At 43.3% G+C, this 26,671-nt stretch overlaps 1 protein-coding gene and 2 pseudogenes across 1 annotated transcript in view; all 3 read left to right on the top strand.

Moving 5' to 3' along the window:
* The window catches only part of LOC134949483 (formin-2-like), a 46,346-nt gene extending 36,190 nt beyond the window's left edge, over window positions 1-10,156 (top strand). The window contains exons 2-3 of the mRNA XM_063938077.1: window positions 6,955-7,059; window positions 9,892-10,156. Of these exons, the coding sequence (XP_063794147.1) occupies window positions 6,955-7,059; window positions 9,892-10,094 (308 nt within the window). The 3' untranslated portion in view covers window positions 10,095-10,156. The remainder of the gene's footprint in view (window positions 1-6,954; window positions 7,060-9,891) is intronic.
* Window positions 10,157-17,420: 7,264 nt separating this feature from the next.
* Window positions 17,421-17,540, top strand: LOC134953144 (5S ribosomal RNA; annotated as a pseudogene).
* Window positions 17,541-23,642: 6,102 nt separating this feature from the next.
* On the top strand, window positions 23,643-23,762 carry LOC134950021 (5S ribosomal RNA; annotated as a pseudogene).
* The last annotated feature ends 2,909 nt before the right edge of the window (window positions 23,763-26,671 follow it).

Genomic DNA, 26,671 nt, shown 5'->3' with positions numbered 1-26,671 from the left:
TATATATATATATATATATATATATATATATATATATATATATATAGTTAGGACGGCTGGAGTCAGAAAGTCTGACTTGCTGTTTATATTGTATACACCCAGCAAGCTGGGTGTTCCTGCTTCTAAGCAGTTTATTGCACGCTGGATTTGTAGTACAATTCAGCTTGCACATTCTGTGGCAGGCCTGCCACAGCCGAAATATGTAGATGCCCATTCCACAAGGAAGGTGGGCTCATCCTGGGCGGCTGCCCGAGGAGTCTCGGCATTACAACTTTGCCGAGCAGCTACGTGGTCAGGGGAGAACACGTTTGTAAAATTTTACAAATTTGATACTCTGGCTAAGAAGGACCTGGAGTTCTCTCATTCGGTGCTGCAGAGTCATCCGCACTCTCCCGCCCGTTTGGGAGCTTTGGTATAATCCCCATGGTCCTGACGGAGTCCCCAGCATCCACTAGGACGTTAGAGAAAATAAGAATTTACTTACCGATAATTCTATTTCTCGTAGTCCGTAGTGGATGCTGGGCGCCCATCCCAAGTGCGGATTGTCTGCAATGCTTGTACATAGTTATTGTTACAAAAATCGGGTTATTACTATTGTTGTGAGCCATCTTTTCAGAGGCTACTTCGTTTTCTTATCATACTGTTAACTGGGTTCAGATCACAAGTTGTACGGTGTGATTGGTGTGGCTGGTATGAGTCTTACCCGGGATTCAAGATCCTTCCTTATTGTGTACGCTCGTCCGGGCACAGTACCTAACTGAGGCTTGGAGGAGGGTCATAGGGGGAGGAGCCAGTACACACCATGTGACCTAAAAAGCTTTTTAGATGTGCCCTGTCTCCTGCGGAGCCCGCTATTCCCCATGGTCCTGACGGAGTCCCCAGCATCCACTACGGACTACGAGAAATAGAATTATCGGTAAGTAAATTCTTATTTTTAATTACCTACCGGTAAATGCTTTTCTCATAGTCCATAGAGGATGCTGGGTGCCCGCCCAGCGCTTATTTATCCTGCAGGGTTTATATAGTTCAGTGCTGCCTGGTTCCTAGGTAAATTCTGGGTTTCTTTACTGTTTCAGCTCTTGCCCGGATTTGCCTTGTTGTGTGAGCTGGTATGAATCTTGCCAATATCTGTATATTTCCTTCTCTCAAAGTATGTCATCTCCTCTGGCACAGTTTCTAGAGGGGCATAGAGGGAGGAGCCAGCCCACACTGTTAAACTCTTAAAGTGCCAATGGCTCCTGGTGGATCCGTCTGTACCCCATGGTACTAATATGGACCCCAGCATCCTCTACGGACTATGAGAAAAGGATTTACCGGTAGGTAATTAAAATCCTATTTTTTGTGATTGGTTATAAGCCCTCCTTTGATAATAGCCAATTTAATATAAAAATAAAGTACTATGACCTTTTTAATTATGTATACATATTTAATAAGTAGGACAGCTTACATGTGCAGTCTCTGAATATTCTACCCATTTACAATCGATTTAAGATGGCATATGATACAATACTGTGGAAATATTTTGCAGTTTCTGGCACTTTTTGGGCTGATGTTACCAACACAAGCATCCAAGTGACCCCCATAAAAGTGCTGCCCCTTGGCACGTCCCTTGCTATCTGTACTGTACCTGTGCTGTGTGTACATGTCATGGTGTAGTAGTGTGTGAGGGGAGACTGGCACTGCTGCTGTCTGTACTGTACCTGTGCTGTGTGTACATGTCATGGTGTAGTAGTGTGTGAGGGGAGACTGGCACTGCTGCTGTCTGTACTGTACCTGTGCTGTGTATACATGTCATGGTGTAGTAGTGTGTGAGGGGAGACTGGCACTGCTGCTGTCTGTACTGTACCTGTGCTGTGTGTACATGTCATGGTGTAGTAGTGTGTGAGGAGGAGACTGGCACTGCTGCTGTCTGTACTGTACCTGTGCTGTGTATACATGTCATGGTGTAGTAGTAGTGTGTGAGGAGGAGACTGGCACTGCTGCTGTCTGTACTGTACCTGTGCTGTGTGTACATGTCATGGTGTAGTAGTGTGTGAGGGGAGACTGGCACTGCTGCTGTCTGTACTGTACCTGTGCTGTGTATACATGTCATGGTGTAGTAGTGTGTGAGGGGAGACTAGCGCTGCTGCTGTCTGTACTGTACCTGTGCTGTGTATACATGTCATGGTGTAGTAGTAGTGTGTGAGGAGGAGACTGGCACTGCTGCTGTCTGTACTGTACCTGTGCTGTGTATACATGTCATGGTGTAGTAGTGTGTGAGAGGAGACTGGCACTGCTGCTGTCTGTACTGTACCTGTGCTGTGTATACATGTCATGGTGTAGTAGTGTGTGAGGAGGAGACTGGCACTGCTGCTGTCTGTACTGTACCTGTGCTGTGTATACATGTCATGGTGTAGTAGTGTGTGAGGGGAGACTAGCGCTGCTGCTGTCTGTACTGTACCTGTGCTGTGTATACATGTCATGGTGTAGTAGTAGTGTGTGAGGAGGAGACTGGCACTGCTGCTGTCTGTACTGTACCTGTGCTGTGTATACATGTCATGGTGTAGTAGTGTGTGAGAGGAGACTGGCACTGCTGCTGTCTGTACTGTACCTGTGCTGTGTATACATGTCATGGTGTAGTAGTGTGTGAGGAGGAGACTGGCACTGCTGCTGTCTGTACTGTACCTGTGCTGTGTATACATGTCATGGTGTAGTAGTGTATGAGGGGAGAGTGGCACTGCTGCTGTCTGTACTGTACCTGTGCTGTGTGTACATGTCATGGTGTAGTAGTGTGTGAGGGGAGAGTGGCACTGCTGCTGTCTGTACTGTACCTGTGCTGTGTATACATGTCATGGTGTAGTAGTGTGTGTGGAGGAGACTGGCACTGCTGCTATCTGTACTGTACCTGTGCTGTGTGTACATGTCATGGTGTAGTAGTGTGTGAGGGGAGAGTGGCACTGCTGCTGTCTGTACTGTACCTGTGCTGTGTATACATGTCATGGTGTAGTAGTGTGTGAGGAGGAGACTGGCACTGCTGCTGTCTGTACTGTACCTGTGCTGTGTATACATGTCATGGTGTAGTAGTGTGTGAGGAGGAGACTGGCACTGCTGCTGTCTGTACTGTACCTGTGCTGTGTATACATGTCATGGTGTAGTAGTGTGTGAGGAGAGACTGCTGCTGTCTGTACTGTACCTGTGATGTGTATACATGTCATGGTGTAGTAGTGTGTGAGAGGAGACTGGCACTGCTGCTGTCTGTACTGTACCTGTGCTGTGTGTACATGTCATGGTGTAGTAGTGTGTGAGGGGAGATTGGCACTGCTGCTGTCTGTACTGTACCTGTGCTGTGTATACATGTCATGGTGTAGTAGTGTGTGAGGGGAGACTGGCACTGCTGCTGTCTGTACTGTACCTGTGCTGTGTATACATGTCATGGTGTAGTAGTAGTGTGTGAGGAGGAGACTGGCACTGCTGCTGTCTGTACTGTACCTGTGCTGTGTATACATGTCATGGTGTAGTAGTGTGTGAGAGGAGACTGGCACTGCTGCTGTCTGTACTGTACCTGTGCTGTGTATACATGTCATGGTGTAGTAGTGTGTGAGGAGGAAACTGGCGCTGCTGCTGTCTGTACTGTACCTGTGCTGTGTATACATGTCATGGTGTAGTAGTGTGTGAGGGGAGAGTGGCACTGCTGCTGTCTGTACTGTGCCTGTGCTGTGTGTACATGTCATGGTGTAGTAGTGTGTGAGGGGAGAGGGGCACTGCTGCTGTCTGTACTGTACCTGTGCTGTGTATACATGTCATGGTGTAGTAGTGTGTGAGGGGAGACTGGCACTGCTGCTGTCTGTACTGTACCTGTGCTGTGTGTACATGTCATGGTGTAGTAGTGTGTGAGGAGGAGACTGGCACTGCTGCTGTGTGTACTGTACCTGTGCTGTGTATACATGTCATGGTGTAGTAGTGTGTGAGAGGAGACTGGTGCTGCTGTCTGTACTGTACTTGTGCTATGTATACATGTCATGGTGTAGTAGTAGTGTGTGAGGAGGAGACTGGCACTGCTGCTGTCTGTACTGTACCTGTGCTGTGTGTACATGGTGTAGTAGTGTGTGAGAGGAGACTGGCACTGCTGCTGTCTGTACTGTACGTGTGCTGTGTATACATGTCATGGTGTAGTAGTGTGTGAGAGGAGACTGGCACTGCTGCTGTCTGTACTGTACGTGTGCTGTGTATACATGTCATGGTGTAGTAGTGTGTGAGAGGAGACTGGCACTGCTGCTGTCTGTACTGTGCCTATGCTGTGTATACATGTCATGGTGTAGTAGTGTGTGAGGAGAGACTGGCACTGCTGCTGTCTGTACTTTACCTGTGCTGTGTGTACATGTCATGGTGTAGTAGTGTGTGAGAGGAGACTGGCACTGCTGCTGTCTGTACTGTACCTGTGCTGTGTGTACATGTCATGGTGTAGTAGTGTGTGAGGGGGGAGACTGGCACTGCTGCTGTCTGTACTGTACCTGTGCTGTGTATACATGTCATGGTGTAGTAGTGTGTGAGAGGAGACTGGCACTGCTGCTGTCTGTACTGTACCTGTGCTGTGTGTACATGTCATGGTGTAGTAGTGTGTGAGAGGAGACTGGCACTGCTGCTGTCTGCACTGTACCTGTGCTGTGTGTACATGTCATGGTGTAGTAGTGTGTGAGAGGAGTCTGGCACTACTGATGTCTGTACTGTACCTGTGCTGTGTATACATGTCATGGTGTAGTAGTGTGTGAGGAGAGACTGGCACTGCTGCTGTCTGTACTGTACCTGTGCTATGTATACATGTCATGGTGTAGTAGTGTGTGAGGAGGAGACTGGCACTGCTGCTATCTGTACTGTACCTGTGCTGTGTGTACATGTCGTGGTGTAGTAGTGTGTGAGGGGAGACTGGCACTGCTGCTGTCTGTACTGTACCTGTGCTGTGTATACATGTCATGGTGTAGTAGTGTGTGAGGAGAGACTGGCGCTGCTGCTGTCTGTACTGTACCTGTGCTGTGTGTACATGTCATGGTGTAGTAGTGTGTGAGGAGACTGGCACTGCTGCTGTCTGTACTGTACCTGTGCTGTGTATACATGTCATGGTGTAGTAGTGTGTGAGGAGGAGACTGGCGCTGCTGCTGTCTGTACTGTACTTGTGCTGTGTATACATGTCATGGTGTAGTAGTGTGTGAGGGGAGACTGGCACTGCTGCAGTGTGTACTGTACCTGTGCTGTGTATACATGTCATGGTGTAGTAGTGTGTGAGGAGGAGACTGGCACTGCTGCTGTCTGTACTGTACCTGTGCTGTGTGTACATGTCATGGTGTAGTAGTGTGTGAGGGGAGACTGGCACTGCTGCTGTCTGTACTGTACCTGTGCTGTGTATACATGTCATGGTGTAGTAGTGTGTGAGAGGAGACTGGCACTGCTGCTGTCTGTACTGTACCTGTGCTGTGTATACATGTCATGGTGTAGTAGTGTGTGAGAGGAGACTGGCACTGCTGCTGTCTGTACTGTACCTGTGCTGTGTATACATGACATGGTGTAGTAGTGTGTGAGAGGAGACTGGCACTGCTGCTGTCTGTACTGTACCTGTGCTGTGTGTACATGTCATGGTGTAGTAGTGTGTGAGAGGAGTCTGGCACTACTGATGTCTGTACTGTACCTGTGCTGTGTGTACATGACATGGTGCAGTAGTGTGTGAGGGGAGACTGGCACTGCTGCTGTCTGTACTGTACCTGTGCTGTGTATACATGTCATGGTGTAGTAGTGTGTGAGGAGGAGACTGGTACTGCTGCTGTCTGTACTGTACCTGTGCTGTGTATACATGTCATGGTGTAGTAGTGTGTGAGGAGGAGACTGGCACTGCTGCTATCTGTACTGTACCTGTGCTGTGTGTACATGTCGTGGTGTAGTAGTGTGTGAGGGGAGACTGGCACTGCTGCTGTCTGTACTGTACCTGTGCTGTGTATACATGTCATGGTGTAGTAGTGTGTGAGGAGACTGGCACTGCTGCTGTCTGTACTGTACCTGTGCTGTGTGTACATGTCATGGTGTAGTAGTGTGTGAGGAGGAGACTGGCACTGCTGCTGTCTGTACTGTACCTGTGCTGTGTGTACATGTCATGGTGTATTAGTGTGTGAGGAGGAGACTGGCACTGCTGCTGTCTGTACTGTACCTGTGCTGTGTGTACATGTCATGGTGTAGTAGTGTGTGAGGAGGAGACTGGCACTGCTGCTGTCTGTACTGTACCTGTGCTGTGTGTACATGTCATGGTGTAGTAGTGTGTGAGGAGGAGACTGGCGCTGCTGCTGCTGCTGTCTGTACTGTACCTGTGCTGTGTATACATGTCATGGTGTAGTAGTGTGTGAGAGGAGACTGGCACTGCTGCTGTCTGTACTGTACCTGTGCTGTGTATACATGACATGGTGTAGTAGTGTGTGAGAGGAGACTGGCACTGCTGCTGTCTGTACTGTACCTGTGCTGTGTGTACATGTCATGGTGTAGTAGTGTGTGAGAGGAGTCTGGCACTACTGATGTCTGTACTGTACCTGTGCTGTGTGTACATGACATGGTGCAGTAGTGTGTGAGGGGAGACTGGCGCTGCTGCTGTCTGTACTGTACCTGTGCTGTGTATACATGTCATGGTGTAGTAGTGTGTGAGGAGGAGACTGGTACTGCTGCTGTCTGTACTGTACCTGTGCTGTGTGTACATGTCATGGTGTAGTAGTGTGAGGGGAGACTGGTACTGCTGCTGTCTGTACTGTACCTGTGCTGTGTGTACATGTCATGGTGTAGTAGTGTGTGAGAGGAGACTGGCGCTGCTGCTGTCTGTACTGTACCTGTGCTGTGTGTACATGTCATGGTGTAGTAGTGTGAGTGGAGACTGGTACTGCTGCTGTCTGTACTGTATTTGCATTCCAGGTGTCTCACTCTCTGTATTTTGATCACTTTCTACAGGTCATGCTATGAATTGCTACACATGTGGATATGGTACCTGTCTTATTCCCTCCACAACATCCTGTGGATTATTGGAAGTATGCCTGACACAGACAATAACTGTAGGTAGGTATCACTAATTCCCATATGCTATACAATATCCCTAATCTTGTCTCTTCTATCTTCATGAACGTCCTAACTAATGGCAAGTAATGACAATAGGCCTAACTCAGAGTTGTGTGCAGTGGCCAATGTTCACACAAGTGCACGATTATCTTCAGACTGCGCACCTGACGCGATTACACTGCACATGCATCAAGTTGCCGCTGCGATCCCAGTTGCAATAAAGATTTCATCTCAAAGTGATTGCCAGGAAGTGACTGTGTGTAGGTGTTACCGGGGAGTGGTTGCACAAAAACCAGGCGTCTCGTGGCTGTTTTCGGGGTTATGTAGCTGCAGTCAGCTGCAAATTAGTACGTACATAAACATGGTTGCTGCGTCGCTACTGCCACAGCCAGTGTGCATAACCATAGCGCTACCCTTACAGTCGATGTTCCTTGTTGTTGCCTAATGACTGCGAATGTGTACAGTTCACAATGGCTCCACTGGGCGTCTCTTCTTATTTCTGGGCGGCAGCTTTACTTGCTAATATTTGCAGTTCCGTAGCCTGGAAAATCACAATTGCAATTAATGTACAACTCTGAATCAGGCCCCATAAGTCTACTGTTACCCCTAGCACATACTTGCTGACTGTGGAAAAAATCACAGGAACCGCAGTGCTGTGTGGACCAGCAAATTGACATAGTTTCCGGTAATGGGGGTGTGGCCTAATGATGTGAAAACAAGGCCTGCAGCATCTCCTTTCCAGCCTTCTCCCAGAGACAGAAAACATTGGAAAGTATGCCCTAACACTTCGGAATTATTGCGCTTGCTAGGTTTACAGTCGATGGTTCAGAGCATTTTGTACTGTGGTGAGAGGACTTGTGTCTCACCACAATTGCCCACATTCTGGTGGGATCAGCTCCCTCCAAGGGAGAAGAAAACAAAGTCTGCACATTCTGCACCTTCAATGGGGATTTATAATTCCAGACTTGCTGAATCACACAGCTGCAGATGGAGAAGCAGTAGTCCAGGTTTTCCAGCTCGCTCAGAGACAGCAGGAAGTCAGGTGCAGGTGAGGGGTTTAAAAATCCCAAGTACCCACAGTGCATGGCACTGATGCCTATTAGGGACCGGTGAGCAGGTTACAGTTTATAGCACCGCACCAGTGACTGTGGACATTGGCTGTGCCAGGAGAGCATGGCATGTGTGACTGCAGCAGAATGACTTCTAAACACTGGAAGTGCTAGGAACTTTTATGTTTGTTGCTCTATCTCCTGTATGTGCCTATGTGAACAGATACAAGTCTGTGTACACTGTGCTACAGTGTCTGATGCAGGTAAAATCACTGTGGTTGTAACCACCATACCTGCCTTCTAGTCCTTATTTACAGTAGCCGTGTTACAGTACCTGCAAGTAGGGGTACAGGGGGAGGTGTTTATTTATTTATTTTTTTTAATATAAGGTTGCCTACACAAAGCCTGATAGACTACAGTATGAAATTACTCACTTTTATGCTTGAAATCTGCTGGGTCACTCCAGCATCCTACACAGGCATACCTGCTAACAGTCCCAACTTCCAGCTACAGAAGGGGGTGGTTTGGTTGAGGTCTGTGTACAGCGGGGATGTGGACTATTATATCTTAGAGGCCTGTGTACAAAATGTATACAGTGGACACCTGTTGCCGGAATTTTGTGCACAGGCAAATGCGGGGGCGGGGGGGGGGGGATTTTAGTTGCCTGGAAATCCACCTGGCCAGCGGCCACTACATGCAGTTTAAAGGACAAAGTGGAGCTACTGCTGAACATACCCAGCTGCAGCAGATTTTCCTACCAAGTCTGCAGTGTCTGTGGATCTGAGTGCTCAATCATCACACCAGAGAGAGAATCTAGTAAGTGGCTTACAGCGATCATTGCGCTTGCATATGTCTGACATACTGTATTGCATAATCTGCACTTTGTTTGGGGCAGACTATAGCTTCTTACATGCTAATTATGCATCCTTAATGGGCTGGTAACAATTGCTCTAAGTGGATTGTTCAGACGTGGAAGCAAACCAAAAAAGCAAGTAGCTGGGCAAAACCATGTTGCACGCAGGTGCGGCAGATGAAACGTGCAGAGAGATTTAGGTGTGGTGTGTCCAACCTAAAGTCTTAATTCCAGTGTAAAAATAAAGCGAACATGTGGGTTACATGCAAAAGCAGACAGTATTTACCCTGTACAGAAAATATATACATTTTTTTCCTCCCCTTTCCATACATGCCTACCCTTCTGGAGCGGCCGTGAGACTCCCGAAAATCAGGTGTCGCTCCTGGCCCCCTGGAAAGGTAGGCAAATCTCCTGGATGTGGCCTCACCACCACAGCCCCCCTTCATAGTGGGTGGTCCGGGGACGCCCATGACGTGATTTGCGTCATTGTCCCCCGCTATTCAATGTTGGTAATAAGGGCATTGAATAGCGGGTCGCAATGATGCCACGTCCCCTGCAATACCGACCCGGCTGCCCCCTCCCGTATGAGGCAGCCAGAAAGTCAGTAAGCCTTTACAAAACGGTTTGTTCCAGAAGCAAATTTGCATGCTTTTCCTGCATTGCTTCCGAATCAGACCCTAAAATCAAACCTTTGCAAACTCCTCACCCATCTACAAAAATCCTGCCTTTGTCCGTCGTGCGTGGCAAGGTACGATCACACAGGCAGTGGTATTATTGTCCCCAGAGAGCTTAGCGGATGTCTGGTTTTTGTGTCAAAATCAGTTTCCTTTTAGTCTTTACCGCAGTCTGCACAATTTGTGCACATACTATATTAAAATGCAGTTTACTAGACAACATATAAAATTATACATCTTGTGTCTTTTTGTACAGCATCATTGCCGGTAAAGAAGAAGTCGTGTTCAGCCGTGACAAATTGCATTGCGTCAACTCAAACCACATATCTCGGCGCGACCGTGACAGAATCTCCTTCCTGCTGTTTTACTGACCTCTGCAATTCAGCTGCCATGCCCTCCGTGTCTATTGTAACCAGCATTGCTGTCCTGCTTTCATGGTGGGTGGCCAGACTCTTCTGACCCTAAACAACATTTGAATTATTTTCTCTGCTTGACCACATTTCATAAAATGACATTGCCTATCCGTTTCTTCTTTGTGCCTCATGTCTCAGGGAGATTCATGGATTATAGGGAACTGATTTAATCTACAAAATAACTGTCTCTGCTGTGAGTGATGGGTATAATTGTGTTTTACTAGTCAATGGGCCTAATTCAGACCTGATCGCAGCAACAAATTTAACAGCTAATGGGCAAAACCATGTGCACTGTAGGGGAGGCAGATATAACATGTGCAGAGAGAGGGGGTCATTCCGAGTTGATTGCTCGCTAGGAACATTTTGCAGCGCTGCGATCAGATAGTCGCCACCTATGTGGGAGCGTATTTTCGCTTTGCAAGTGTGCGAACGCTTCTGCAGCCGACGGCACAAATTTTTTTTTTGTTGTTGTTTCTGAGTAGCTCTGAACTTTTGGTCCCGGAATTGACGTCAGACACCTGCCCTGCAAATGATTGGACACACCTGCGTTTTTCCAAACACTCCCAGAAAACGGTCAGTTGACACCCACGAACGCCCTTTTTCTGTCAATCACCTTGCGATCGGCTGTGCGAATGGATTCTTCGTTAAATCCATCGCTCAGCACCAATTTCTTTTTACTCATACAACGCGCCTGCTCTTTGCGGTGCATGCGCAGTTTTGTAGAGATTTAACCGGATCGCAGCGCTGCGAAAAGTTGCTAGCGAGTGATCAACTCGTAATGACCCCCAGAGTTAGATTTGGGTGGGGTGTGTTTAAACTGAAATCTAAATTGCAGTGTAAAAATAAAGCAGCCAGTATTTACCCTGCACAGAAACAATATAACCCACCCAAATCTAACTCTCTCTGCACATGTTACATCTGCCCCCCCCCCCCCCCCCCCCCCTGCAGTGCACATTGTTTTGCCCATTAGCTAACAAATTTGCTGCTGCAATCAGGTCTGAATTAGGCCCAATGTGCAGAATGTCATTGACCAGAGTAACCCTTATATACAGTTACACACACACGTATTAGGTGTTAGAATCTCTATATTCATATATTGGGGTTGGATGTTTATGCATTTGTATTTTCTCTGGAATAAATAATTTGTATTGGTTATGTTGCTTCCAACGTTTGGAGTAAAGAGACATTGCAGAGTCGATCTAAATTGCACTTTAAGAACACCAATATGCAGTACGGCACCTTATTTTGCATGAAGGCGTGAACACATGGTAATAGAGATGGTCAAAAATTGTTTCCAATCAGCTCATCCCATGAAATGGCTGTTTCAGGGGATACAGTATTCTGCACGCATAGTATAATTTGATAAATAGGCCCCAGAGTGTCTGTGAGGTTGGACATAAGGAAGTGAGATATGAACACACACACACACACACACACACACACACACACACACACACGGTATAGGCTAATATGATCGTTATATGTGAAAAATGCAAAGTATATGTGAAGGAGACTAACATTTAACCTGTCATTGTTCATCATGCAAGTTGGGGGAAAAAACAGGTTTGTTTTGGTTTTTGTTTTGTTTGTATTTCAGATACAATTTTTCTGGTATATACCAGTTTTTAGGTTTTAAGTTGTTCTTATTGCATTACTGTTTTAATTAAAAAAAAATGAATCCTGCTTATTTTACTGTGAAAGATTGCTATGTATTAGAAACCAATATGATTTATTTTACATCTTTTCAATAAAACCAATTTTTACTGCTTATTTATTTTATATATTTATTAATGGTTTCTTATATAGCGCAGCAAATTCTGTTGCGCTTTACAATTGAACACAATAAAACAAAACCGGGTAAAAACAAACAGTCATAGAGGTAGGAAGGCCCTGGTTATAATCTATATGGAAACAGGCATTGATACACAAGGAAAGGTGCGATCTATTGCAGAGTTCTCCACCAAATTGCAAAGCTTCTAGGTGGGCTGCATGATATCACATCACAGCAATGATGAACCAGGGTCAGGAGGAAGGGAAAGTAAAGACAGAAAATATGTGGAAACTGTGTACAGTGGGGATATTATTGTATAGGAAAGCTCATGAAGGTTATGTGAGCGGTGCTGGAATTTGATTGTCTAAAGAGGTGAGTTTTCATGGAACGCTTGAAGGTTTAGAGACTAGAGGAGAGTCTTATTGTGCATGGGAGGGCATTCCACAGAGTGGGTGCAGCCTGAAGAAAGTCCTGCAGTTGTGCATGGGAGCGAATATTGGGACTAATTCAGACCTGATCGCAGCAACAAATTTGTTAGCAGTTGGGCAATACCATGTGCACTGCATGGGAGGGGGGGGGCAGATATAACATGTGCAGAGAGAGTTAGATTTGGGTGGGGTGTGTTCAAACTGAAATCTAAATTGCAGTGTAAAATTAAAGCAGCCAGTATTTACCCTGTACAGAAACAAAATAACCCACCCAAATCTAACTCTCTCTGCACATATTACATCTGCCCCACCTGCAGTGCACATGGGTGGTCATTCCGAGTTGTTCGCTCGCAAGCTGCTTTTAGCAGCTTTGCACACGCTAAGCCGCCGCCTACTGGGAGTGAATCTTAGCTTCTCAAAATTGCGAACGAAAGATTCGCAATATTGCGAAAAGACTTCTCTCTGCAGTTTCTGAGTAGCTCGAGACTTACTCTGCCAGTGCGATCAGTTCAGTGCTTGTCGTTCCTGGTTTGACGTCACAAACACACCCAGCGTTCGCCCAGACACTCCTCCGTTTCTCCAGCCACTCCCGCGTTTTTCCCAGAAACGGTAGCGTTTTCTCACACACACACCCATAAAACGGCCAGTTTCCGTCCCGAAAACACCCACTTCCTGTCAATCACATTACGATCACCAGAACGAAGAAAAATCCTCGTAATGCCGTGAGTAAATTACCTAACTGCATAGCAAATTTACTTAGCGCAGTCGCACTGCGGACATTGCGCATGCGCATTAGCGTCTAATCGCTCTGTTGCGAGAAAAAATAACGAGCGAACAACTCGGACTGACCCCCATGGTTTTGTCCATTAGCTAACAAATTTGCTGCTGCGATCAGGTCTGAATTAGGTCCTATGTGCAGATGAAAGACCTAGATCTTGTGTAGATTGAAGAGGTCGGGTTGGGAGATATTTTGAGATAAGCGAAGAGATATACGGTACATCGTTTGGTTAATGGCCTTATGTGTGAGTTAGTATTTTATAATGACTACGGTATTATTTCTATTACCGCTGAATATATGTAGATTAAAATTAAAATATGCAAACTACACTCAGAGATAGATTGAACTGAAAATAAGTTAAAGTGAAGCATTAGTCCTACTTATTAAATTACAATGAGATAAACCTGAATAGTAATACATAATGGAAAATGCACACATTTTTTCAACTCCTATTTTTTTATCTCATCAAAAGAGAGCCAGAATAAAGGGCCCTACACACTGGCAGATAACACAGAACGATATGAACGTTCTCGTTCATTAATGAAGAACTTGTTCATAACGCTCAGTGTGTAGGCACAAACGATGAACGTTGCGCAGCCCCGCGCTCATTCATCGTTGGTGCCCCGTCTCTTACAGTGGCGCACCCAGGGGGGGTTTCCGAGCACCCAGAAACCCCCCCCTCCACTAGCTGCATGAGTATTATTAATGGCTGTCTAGCATCCTCTGCAGCCTGCTGTCTACCTGGTGGCACTTGTAAGTGCAATAAAAGTTTACTTTATTTTAATTATAGTACATATATATCCATGTGCATACATATACACATGTATATACATACATACATATAAAAAAACACACACACACACACACACACACACACACACACACTATATATATATATAAACATGTGTGTGTATATATATATATATATATATATATATATATATATATATATATACGTGCAGAGCCGGCCATAGCTATAGGCAAACTAGGCAATTGCCTAGGGCATTTGATATGCCCAGGGGCGTCAGCAGCTTCTGCTGATTAAAATGATATGCAGCATGCCTATATTCTGTGTGTAGCATTTCATATGCAGATTCAGCCACAGTCTCACACAGTATATAGGCATGCTGCATATCATTTTATTCAGCAGAAGCTGATTGTGCACCCTAGCCACATAGCAATGCAAATAAGATACATTTTCATTAAAACATTTGCCCGACGTTAGCACTGAGGCAAGATTTATGAGGACACATCTGTATCCAAGCAGAGGCAGAGGTCACAGTGTTAGTGGAAGTGTGAGTGCTGTGTGCATGTGAGTGGGTTGGTTGTGCAGTAGTGTTCGGAATATGTGTAAGGAGCATTATGTGTTTTATGTAAAAATGCATTAATAATGTAGGGGCACTATGTGTGTCATTATGTGTATAAGGGCATTAATATTGTGTGGCATACTGTATGTGTAACAGGGTACTACTGTATGTGTCATTATGTGTATTGGAGCACTAACAATGTGCAGCAAATGTGTAGGGGGCACTATGTGTGTCATTATGTGTATTAGGGCATTAATAATGTGTGGCATATGTGTAAGGGACATTATGTGTAAAAGGGCATTAATAAAGGTTGTCATAATGTGTAAGCACATTATGTTTAGAAGGACATTAATAATGTGTCTCATGTATTAGAGGCATTACTGTGTGGAATTATGTGTTTAAGGTGCTCTTCTATGTGGTGTTGCGTATAGAAAGGGCACTACTGTGTCGTCTAATATGAATAAAGAGCAATAGGGTGTAGTGTAATGTGAATAAGGAGCAATTCAGTGTGATGTAATGTGAATAAGGGGTTCTACTGTGAGGAGTAACGTTTATAAGGTAAAGTGATACTACTGTGGGATGTAATATGAATTATGGAAACTATTGCATGATCAAATGTGAATAAAGTGCAGTACTGTGTGGCGTATTTGGAATTGGGGTTACTATTGTGTGGCCATGCTCCTTGCCAGCAAAAACACACCCCTTTTTGGGCTCTGCGCCAAATGTGCAAACTGTTCCTTTTTAAAATATAGGGGGTACAAACACCAAAATAAGGACTGCTATGGGTGAGGGGTGATGGTGCTGGGAAAGAGGTGCAGGATCAGAGGCGGAACCAGCGGTGGTGATAGGGGGCACCAGCCAAAATCTTGCCTAGGGCAACATATTGGTTAGGGCCGGCTCTGTATATGTGTACTGTATGTGTGTGTACATATATATATGTGTGTATGTATGCATGTTTAATATGCTATGTATATGTGTGTGTGTATATATACACACACACATAGCTGATAAAGGGGGGGGCCTGGTGATTATGGACCGTGATAAGTACACTAAGGAAGCACTGAGACTATTGGGAGATGATGTTTCCTACACAAAACTGTCTGGTGACCCCAAAGATACGTTCGTCGGAGAACTAAGAACACTTTTCATACACGGTCTACGAACTGAGATACTTACAAAGGAGGAATTCCAATTTTTAATGAAATCAGACCCCACTACCCCTATTTTTTATTTCTTGCCTAAAATTCATAAAAACCTGATAAATCCACCTGGAAGGCCCATCGTGGCGTGCATTGATTCACTCACATCAAATTTATCAGAGTATGTTGATGTCTTCTTAAAACCATACGTGAAAGAGCTACCGTCATATTTGAAGGACACGACTGCAGTACTTAACTCCCTGAAAGACTTTGAATGGAAAAACACCTATAGATGGGCAACAATAGATGTGCAATCATTATATACATGCATAAACCACGACAAAGGTGTAACAGCATGTAGAGAATTTATGGAAAATGACACCTCACTAACAACTATACACAAAGATTTTATTTGTGATGTCATGTATTTTATTCTTCAGCACAACTATTTTAAATTTTTAGATCATTTTTACTTGCAACGCTGTGGGACCGCAATGGGTACGATTTTCGCACCGAGTTTTGCTAATCTTTTTATGGGTAGCTGGGAGAAGGATTTTATCTATGGTAACCATGATTTTAAGAACCACATTGTCTTTTATCGTCGTTACATAGATGACATTTTAATTGTTTGGGATGGCACGGAAGAATCCTTTTTCAATTTCCTGGAATTCCTGAGCACCAACGAAATGAATCTTTTATTTACTTCTAAAATCAACAAAGAATCAATTGAATTTCTCGATGTGATTTTAACAGGGGTGGAAGGAAGAGTCGAAACCAAGAACTACATTAAGCAGGTTGACACTAACAGTTACCTGCATTACAAAAGTAATCACTTGAAGAAATGGAAAAATAACATCCCCTTTTCACAATTTAACAGGATAAAGAGAAACTGCAGTAATCAGAAAGAATGCGACACCCAAATAGAGAAGTATAAAGAGAGATTCAAGAATAAAGAATACCCAGCCACCATTGTGGAAGAAGCAGCCACCAGAGCAAAAACACTTGAGAGATCAACACTGTTAGAATATAAAAACAAGAAAACCAAGAAAGAAGCAGTTCCGTTTATTACCACCTATAACCGTCATGAGAAAGTTATTAGAGACTCACTAAACAATCATTGGGGAATATTATTAATGGACCCAGTCCTCAAGGAAATACTGCCTCCTCGCCCTGAGATTGTCTTCAGGAAATCGAAAAATCTAAAAGATATCCTGGCCCCCAGTATGCTGCATAAGAATGTTGACGAGGAATCAAGAATGCCAAAGTGTACTGGATCATTCAAATGTGGCTGATGCAACATCTGTAAGTACCTACACCCAGCAAGGAAAACATTCACGGACATAGAGAAGAAGGAGGTATACAAGATTAAAGACTTCATAAACTGCAATACACAATCTGTGATTTATTTATTAGAATGCAACTGCGGGAAACAATATGTGGGCAAAACGAAGAGACCACTGAAAATGAGAATCCAAGAGCATGTCCGCAATATAAAAAATAAAATGGAGAACCACGCAGTGTCGAAACACTTTAACCTTGTACACAACTCCAATCCGGAGGCACTAACTTTTAAAGCTATTGAACTAGTGAAGCTGGGAGAAAGAGGTGGCAATTTGGCCAACAAACTCTCACGCAGAGAAATGTACTGGATCTTTCAATTACAAACACTCCAGCCGAAGGGATTTAACGATTATTACGAAATCGCTCCGTTCCTGTGAAACTATATGGCCATTGGATTATCACGGTTGTATCCTGTTACACCCCCGCCTCATATCATCTCTTTCCCACACCCCCCCCCCACCCACCCACCTCCTATACCTTTATTATAAATCCACACCCCCCTCCCGATACCCACCCCTACCCACCTACAGCACCCTATTCCCATCCACACCACTTCCGCACCAATTATGTGATGAGATATTAAATCTGACAAATGTATGGTAAAAATTTATTACAGTCATACCTCACTGGAAAGGCCCAATCTCGCCCGATCTTGGAAGCGAAGCAGTGTCGGGCCTGATCAGTACCAGACTAGGGAGACTATCTGGGAAGATCAGGTACTGTAAACAAACTATTGTTAAATAGCCTACATGAGCATGTCAATTTAGTATTAAGCCTCACACTTCCTATTAAATATTATTATTTATTATTTTTTATTCTGCACCCTGCACTTTATATAATTATATACTTATTATATATATATATATATATATATATATATATCTTATATATTATTAAATTCACTACTGGATATACCTTTAACAATATATATTAATGTATACTATTAAATAAATGTTAGTGATTTAGCTATCAACAGTTGTGCCATAACTGATCAAATCCCATTTTCTATTTATTTGTATGTCTAAAATACCGGAGAATTGAGATAAATGTCCCCGATTATGGACTCCCTAAATATGGCCGCCGTATGAAGTACATATGAGCAAATCCCTACAAAGATGGCCGCTGCAAGGAAACTCACTGAGAAAAAACATCCTAGGACTGTTGAACTCCAAACGAATCCTGCAGCCGCGGGCGGCGCGCATGCGCAATCGCGCACCGGAAGTGGGGCGGAAATGACGCGACGGCCCGAAACCGGAAGTGGGGCAGAAAAGGTCCGCCGGCGCATCTACATGACAGTTTTTAAAGCTTTCCACCACCAAACCTGCCTTTTAAATCCACATCTAATATTATGTTTACATACACTATCAAATTGTATTATTGTATAAGTCTAAATAGAAGTTTCTTATGCTCTGTTCAAACACATGCCTGAGTAACAGGAAGTGATGTCATAATTACTATGAGACTATCACTGGTATAAATAGAAGTCTGGTCCCACTTTACATTTACCCCTTGATGAAGTCTGACTGACGAAACGCGTTGGGCTACCTGGCAGTGACCTCATACCAAGTTAAGTTAAAATAGTTTTACATATTTTAACATATTTTTAACTGGTATTACTATGCATTGTGTCTGTTGCTTTTATCCCATCTTTTAAGAAATCTTTTGCTGCTCAAACTTTAGCTTAATTAATAATTGTCTGTTTTAATGTATCAATAAATTAATTTTTTAGATTCATTTTTTATCTGGTTATTACTTATTAGATTTATTATATCTATGTAGATCCACTTTTATTTCGAAATATTCTAAGACACCATTGGTCGCTTTATCCCCCACCCCTCGTGTGTTATTAATCCTTTGCTACAGGGAACCACCATCCCTGTTTTATTTGGGGGACAGCTGACTCCCTATACCAACCTATAGGGAGTGTTATTTAATCTGGCTATACGTGATTATTTGGAGTTGTACACAAGTGGCGCAATAATCTCCCCCCCCTTTGTTATCCACAAATCTTCTGGTACTAATTTTTATTTGCTGCCTGGTGCACTACAACCCATTTAAAATGTGGAGAAACTTAGATCGGGCAACTCAGAGACAAAACTGGTGCCAAAAAATATTTAATGAAAAACGCCAATCTAGTGAACCCTGCCCACCAGATGATCTAGATGATTTGTTTTGGGGTATAGAAAGACTCCTTACTAAAGAAGTTAAAACATGGTGGGATATAAAGGGCCTAGAGCATTATATTTCAGTAGATAGAATCCCTAGAGGGCTTAGACTGCTAAAACAACCTACATTCGGCAACTTGGATGCAGCTTTTTTAGAAAAATGGGATAAAACACTACACAATTGTTCCATTGACCTAATGAAACTTCTGATTGATGAAAAGAAGAACTCGCTTATAGAATTGGAGAAGAATATCAAAATTAAGGAAACGGAACTTGAACCCTTCAAAGATAAAGAGGATTACAATATTAATGAGAAGGTTCTCTTCAGAAAAATGGAACGTATCGAGGAAGAGGTCACTAAGAACAAAGAGAAAAAGTTTATGAGGGACAAAACAGACTATGAACAAGGAAAAATCAAAAACTGGAGCAGGTTTGGAACCACGAACCAACAAACGAACAGAACAAATAAACAATACTGGAAAACTGTACCAATCAAAGGTAAATCACTACGGAATCCAGAAACAAACACACCATCACCAACCTTAAGGATGCAGAATAGATTCACAGCACTGCAAAGACTTAACTCTAACAGTGATCAGACTTTTTTAGCCCAAAGAACAGGAACACGACCAAAAGAAGCAACAAAAAATCCCCTGAAGGAAGATGTTCACCATGCCTCACCTCTCAAACGAAGATATACAGAAGACGAGGAAAACGGGGCAGTAGGAGGGAACGACAACAAAAAAAGAACATTCTAGTGACGGAAACAAAAGACAAAGGAATTTTTAATCTATCAGAACACACGCTGTCGGAACCAGAAATATCCTTACTGAACAAAGGCCTGACATTTGCACCCACGGGAGGGCTTAACAAGTTTGAGACCTTCATCGACCTAAATAAATTTATTAGAAAATTGACACTCAAAAGGCATTTCTCAAGGAAAGAAGATGCGGTCATCAGCAACTACGAGAATCAATCAAAGTCAGGTCTCAAACCGACTTCCAAATTTTATCCATTTGAGTCAAAGGGGAGCAACGCAAGTATTTTTTATGAACTGGTAAAAAAGGATCTTTGTGAGACTAATATGGAAATAATTAAAGAGAAGAACATCACAAACCGAGAAAGTGAGGCTCTAAAAAAACTGCAGAAAAATCAGGGAATTGTTATTAAACAAGCTGATAAAGGGGGGGGCCTGGTGATCATGGACCGTGATAAGTACACTAAGGAAGCACTGAGACTATTGGGAGATGATGTTTCCTACACAAAACTGTCTGGTGACCCCAAAGATACGTTCGTCGGAGAACTAAGAACACTTTTAATACACGGTCTACGAACTGAGATACTTACAAAGGAGGAATTCCAATTTTTTATGAAATCAGACCCAGCTACCCCTATTTTTTATTTCTTGCCTAAAATTCATAAAAACCTGATAAATCCACCTGGAAGGCCCATCGTGGCGGGCATTGATTCACTCACATCAAATTTATCAGAGTATGTTGATGTCTTCTTAAAACCATACGTGAAAGAGCTACCGTCATATTTGAAGGACACGACTGCAGTACTTAACTCCCTGAAAGACTTTGAATGGAAAAACACCTATAGATGGGCAACAATAGATGTGCAATCATTATATACATGCATAAACCACGACAAAGGTGTAACAGCATGTAGAGAATTTATGGAAAATGACACCTCACTAACAACTATACACAAAGATTTTATTTGTGATGTCATGTATTTTATTCTTCAGCACAACTATTTTAAATTTTTAGATCATTTTTACTTGCAACGCTGTGGGACCGCAATGGGCACGATTTTCGCACCGAGTTTTGCTAATCTTTTTATGGGTAGCTGGGAGAAGGATTTTATCTATGGTAACCATGATTTTAAGAACCACATTGTCTTTTATCGTCGTTACACAGATGACATTTTAATTGTTTGGGATGGCACGGAAGAATCATTTTTCAATTTCCTGGAATTCCTAAGCACCAACGAAATGAATCTTTTATTTACTTCCAAAATCAACAAAGAGTCAATTGAATTTCTCGATGTGAATTTAACGGGGGTGGAAGGAAGAGTCGAAACCAAGAACTACATTAAGCAGGTTGACACTAACAGTTACCTGCATTACAAAAGTAACCACTTGAAGAAATGGAAAAATAACATCCCCTTTTCACAATTTAACAGGATAAAGAGAAACTGCAGTAATCAGAAAGAATGCGACACCCAAATAGAGAAGTATAAAGAGAGATTCAAGAATAAAGAATACCCAGCCACCATTGTGGAAGAAGCAGCCACCAGAGCAAAAACACTTGAGAGATCAACACTGTTAGAATATAAAAACAAGAAAACCAAGAAAGAATCAGTTCCGTTTATTACCACCTATAACCGTCATGAGAAAGTTATTAGAGACTCACTAAACAATCATTGGGGAATTTTATTAATGGACCCAGTTGTCAAAGTCAGAAAAATATCTCTATGCACACTGCCATATTTTACACCTCATACAGGTCCGTGCTGCGCATGCGTACGCTCTCCCGTGCGTGCGCATACTCACAGTCGCGGGCACCCGCAGGCGCACGGTATGCGTATTTACGGTAAAGTTTATGTGATCGTAGCGTGCGACCCAATTGTTACATAAGTTCACTATATAATGTATTTTGTAGATCATGGTCCCTTTGATAGATTCAGAAAGTTTAGTTAATATAGCATGTTCCTGGACAGAGAGATCCCTCTTTGTATTGTACGAAGGGTCCAACAGGAGTCATACAGTGGTGTTTAGTACCCATCGGAAGAACATTTAATTAGCAATATTCCGGTGTTGGTTTGGAGCGGATTAATCGCTCGTGCGAATAGTTATGGACATAAGAAGTTTATGTCCATTTACTATTATTTGTTCTTACTTAGCCATGCGGCGGGAAACCCAGTATCCCACCCACCTGAACAGTTGGAAGTAGCCACAGCCCACCTGTATGAATCAACCTATGACCTTTTGTTATAATGCGAAGCCGAATTCCTGTGTCCAATGAACAATGAGATTGTAGTGACCATTGAATTGTATTGTGTGTGGGGCATAAATAGACAGGCCGACCATATCCAGTTCACTCTCTTCAACGGTTCTCATTGCTGATAATCGGGAGCTGGATATCGAGGCGCATGCGATCGTTTCCCCTTGTGCGTAAGTTTTCTCCGCAATCATATTGATCTTCTTGTTATTCTGAGCCATTTCACTCTCTCTCTCTCTTCTCCTCTTTCTCTCTTATTTTCCCTTTAAACGTAATTGTATTGTATTGTATTTCCTGTGTAGTTATCTGGTTAGGTAGTCTATGTTATATTGTAGTGTATGATTTGTATTTGTATTAATTCTTTTGCAAGTATATCATTCATAATATATATATATTAGGCGTTGGACCCTGAGCACGGTATCTGTGTATTTCTTATAGTGTTAAGTGTTCTCAGAGCGTCGGTGACGCTCGAACAGCTTTAGAGGTAATAAGGTTATACTGTGTTGCATTTACACTCTATCATTACACTAAGGTTTTACTGCATAACACACTGTTTATGGTTTAGATACAAAGGTTTAACATTGTGAGCGTCAGCGCCGCTGGTGATCTCCTCGTGGTCCCGAGCGTCCGCTACGCTATAGCGAATCATTACGTTAGTCGGCAGCCAATAGCGTGCCTGTCTGTGATCTCTTGGCCGTGAGCGAACGTGACGCTTGAGCGTCTCGACCACGGCTAAGCGATTGGTACGCAACGTGCGTACCCTTACGGTACTTCATACGTAAATAGCGTACAGTGTTCTTAGACCTCATAAAGGGTATTATATATGATAAATATTTAGCTTTATCACAGTCCTCAAGGAAATACTGCCTCCTCGCCCTGAGATCGTCTTCAGGAAATCGAAAAATCTAAAAGATATCCTGGCCCCCAGTATGCTGCATAAGAAAGCTGACGAGGAATCAAGAATGCCAAAGTGTACTGGATCATTCAAATGTGGCCGATGCAACATCTGTAAGTACCTACACCCAGCAAGGAAAACATTCACGGACATAGAGAAGAAGGAGGTATACAAGATTAAAGACTTCATAAACTGCAATACACAATCTGTGATTTATTTATTAGAATGCAACTGCTGGAAACAATATGTGGGCAAAACGAAGAGACCACTGAAAATGAGAATCCAAGAACATGTCCGCAATATAAAAAATAAAATGGAGAACCACGCAGTGTCTAAACACTTTAACCTTGTACACAACTCCAATCCGGAGGCACTAACTTTTAAAGCTATTGAACTAGTGAAGCTGGGAGAAAGAGGTGGCGATTTGGCCAACAAACTCTCACGCAGAGAAATGTACTGGATCTTTCAATTACAAACACTCCAACCGAAGGGATTTAACGATTATTACGAAATCGCTCCGTTCCTGTGAAACTATATGGCCATTGGATTATCACGGTTGTATCCTGTTACACCCCCGTCTCATATCATCTCTTTCCCACACCCCCCCCCCACCCACCCACCCACCTCCTATACCTTTATTATAAATCCACACCCCCCTCCCAATACCCACCCCTACCCACCTACAGCACCCTATTCCCATCCACACCACTTCCGCACCAATTATGTGATGAGATATTAAATCTGACAAATGTATGGTAAAAAGTTTATTACAGTCATACCTCACTGGAAAGACCCAATCTCGCCCGATCTTGGAAGCGAAGCAGTGTCGGGCCTGATCAGTACCAGACTAGGGAGAGTATCTGGGAAGATCAGGTACTGTAAACAAACTATTGTTAAATAGCCTACATGAGCATGTCAATTTAGTATTAAGCCTCACACTTCCTATTAAATATTATTATTTATTATTTTTTATTCTGCACCCTGCACTTTATATAATTATATACTTATTTTATATATATATATATATATATATATATCTTATATATTATTAAATTCACTACTGGATATACCTTTAACAATATATATTAATGTATACTAATAAACAAATGTTAGTGATTTAGCTATTAACAGTTGTGCCATAACTGATCAAATCCCATTTTCTATTTATTTGTATGTCTAAAATACCGGAGAATTGAGATAAATGTCCCCGATTATGGACTCCCTAAATATGGCCGCCGTATGAAGTTACATATGAGCAAAACCCTACAAAGATGGCCGCCGCAAGGAAACTCACTGAGAAAAAACATCCTAGGACTGCTGAACTCCAAACGAATACTGCAGCCGCGGGCGCATGCGCAATCGCGCACCGGAAGTGGGGCGGAAATGACGTGACGGCCCGAAACCAGAAGTGGGGCGGAAAAGGTCCGCCGGCGCATTTACATGACAGTTTTTAATGCTCTCCACCACCAAACCTGCCTTTTAAATCCACATCTAATATTATGTTTACATACATTATCAAATTGTGTTACTGTATAAGTCTAAATAGAAGTTTCTTATGCTCTGTTCAAACACATGTCTGAGTAACAGGAAGTGATGTCATAATTACTATGAGACTATCACTGGTATAAATAGAAGTCTGGTCCCACTTTACATTTACCCCTTGATGAAGTCTGACTGACGAAACGCGTTGGGCTACCTGGCAGTGACCTCATACCAAGTTAAGTTAAAATTGTTTTACATATTTTAACATATTTTTAACTGGTATTACTATGCATTGTGTCTGTTGCTTTTATCCCATCTTTTAAGAAATCTTTTGCTGCTCAAATTTTAGCTTAATTAATAATTGTCTGTTTTAATGTATCAATAAATTAATTTTTTTAGATTCATTTTTTATCTGGTTATCATTTATTAGATTTATTATATCTGTGTAGATCCACTTTTATTTCGAAATATTCTAAGACACCATTGGTCGCTTTATCCCCCGCCCCTCGTGTGTTATATATATATGTATATGTGTATATATATATATATATACTCACACAGACACACTAATCTTACGGACACAGCATATACTGGGTCACCTCAGTCCGCACCCCCGTGATTGGCTCCGCCCAGTTCTGGAAACCCCCCCCATGCAAATCCTGCGTTTGCCACTGACTTATGCATGCTGGCCAATATGGACAATCTCGTCAATATTAGTATGCACTGCTATGGAGCCAGGTGTTAGGGGGAGTGAAGAAACTTCACTCCCCCCATCACTCCACCCCCCACCCCTGCCGCCGAGTCACCCGCCGGTCTTTGGGCACCTTGGCGGCGGGTCGCAAAAGGGCCCTCATTCCGAGTTGTTCGCTCGCAAGGCGAATGTAGCAGAGTTACACACGCTAAGCCGCCGCCTACTGGGAGTGAATCTTAGCTTCTTAAATGTGCGACCGATGTATGCGCAATATTGCGATCACAAACGAGTTAGCAGTTTTTGAGTAGCTTCAGACTTACTCTGCCTGTGCGATCAGTTCAGTGCTTTTCGTTCCTGGCTGACGTCACAAACACACCCAGCGTTCGCCCAGGCACTCCCACCGTTTCCCCGGCCACTCCTGCGTTTTTTCCGGAAACGGTAGCGTTTTCAGCCACATGCCCCTAAAGCGCCGTGCATCCGCCCAGTAACACCCATTTCCTGTCAATCACAATGCGAACGTCGGAGCGATGAAAAAGCCGTGAGTAAACTTACTTTCTTCATAGTAAAGTTACTTGGCGCAGTCGCAGTGCGAACATTGCGCATGCGCACTAAGAGAATTCTCACTGCGATGCGATGAAAATCTCCGAGCGAACAACTCGGAATGAGGGCCAATGTGTAGGGGACATAAGTTTTTCTTGCTTCCACTCATCTGAATATAAAGGAGGTTAAACCATGAGGTCTCTCTGTGTATTTCCTCTGTAACGTGTTGGATTTGTTTACCCTTTAAGATTGAGAATGTTAGATGTGGTTTCCTCCTGTCCTATAGGATTGTTAGAGTAGGAGTCTGTAGAGTCTTCGCTGATGCTAGGCAAATTAGGGGACTATTTACTAAGCTTTGGATGGAGATAAAATGGGCGAATATAAAGTACCAGCCAATCAGCTCCTAATTGTCATGTTACAGGATGGGTTTGAAAAATGACAATTGGGAGCTGATTGGCTGGTACTTTATCTATGTACACTTTATCTCCATCCAGAGCTTAGTAAATAGACAGTAGACAGCTAAGTACTGTACCTCTCTGATCTGGTTCACTGTGTGTGTGTGTGTGTGTGTGTGTGTGTGTGTGTGTGTGTGTGTGTGTGTGTGTGTGTGTGTGTGTGTGTGTTTACTGTATTGGTTCAGCTCACTCAAATTAAGTCTGTAGAATAATACCAGCTGGACTCCCTTATAATAGGTTTTGCGTCCACTGCAGCAACCTGAATGAAATAATTTATTGAAAAAAAATCTGAACTGGAAAATATTTTTGCATATGAACGTGTATTAACGCCGGTTTTTGCTCGGTGGAAAAAGGTCGCCGTCTCTAGGGGAGTGTATTTTCGCTTTGCAAGTGTGCGAACGGTTGTGCAGCCGAGCGGGACGAAAACGTTTTTTGCCGTTTCTGAGTAGGTCTGAACTTACTCAGCCGTTGCGATCACTTCAACCTGTCCGGTCCCGGAATTGACGTCAGACACCCGACCTGCAAACGCCTGGACACGCCTGTGTTTTCCACGGCACTCCCAGAAAACGGTCAGTTGACACCCATAAACGCCCTCTTCCTGTCAATCTCCTTGCGATCGGTTGTGC

The sequence above is a fragment of the Pseudophryne corroboree genome, chromosome 8, assembly GCF_028390025.1.
Source record: "Pseudophryne corroboree isolate aPseCor3 chromosome 8, aPseCor3.hap2, whole genome shotgun sequence".
Lineage (NCBI taxonomy): Eukaryota > Metazoa > Chordata > Amphibia > Anura > Myobatrachidae > Pseudophryne > Pseudophryne corroboree.
The sequence above is the reverse complement of the archived record's forward strand: the minus strand, read 5'-3'. Positions and strand labels throughout refer to the sequence as shown.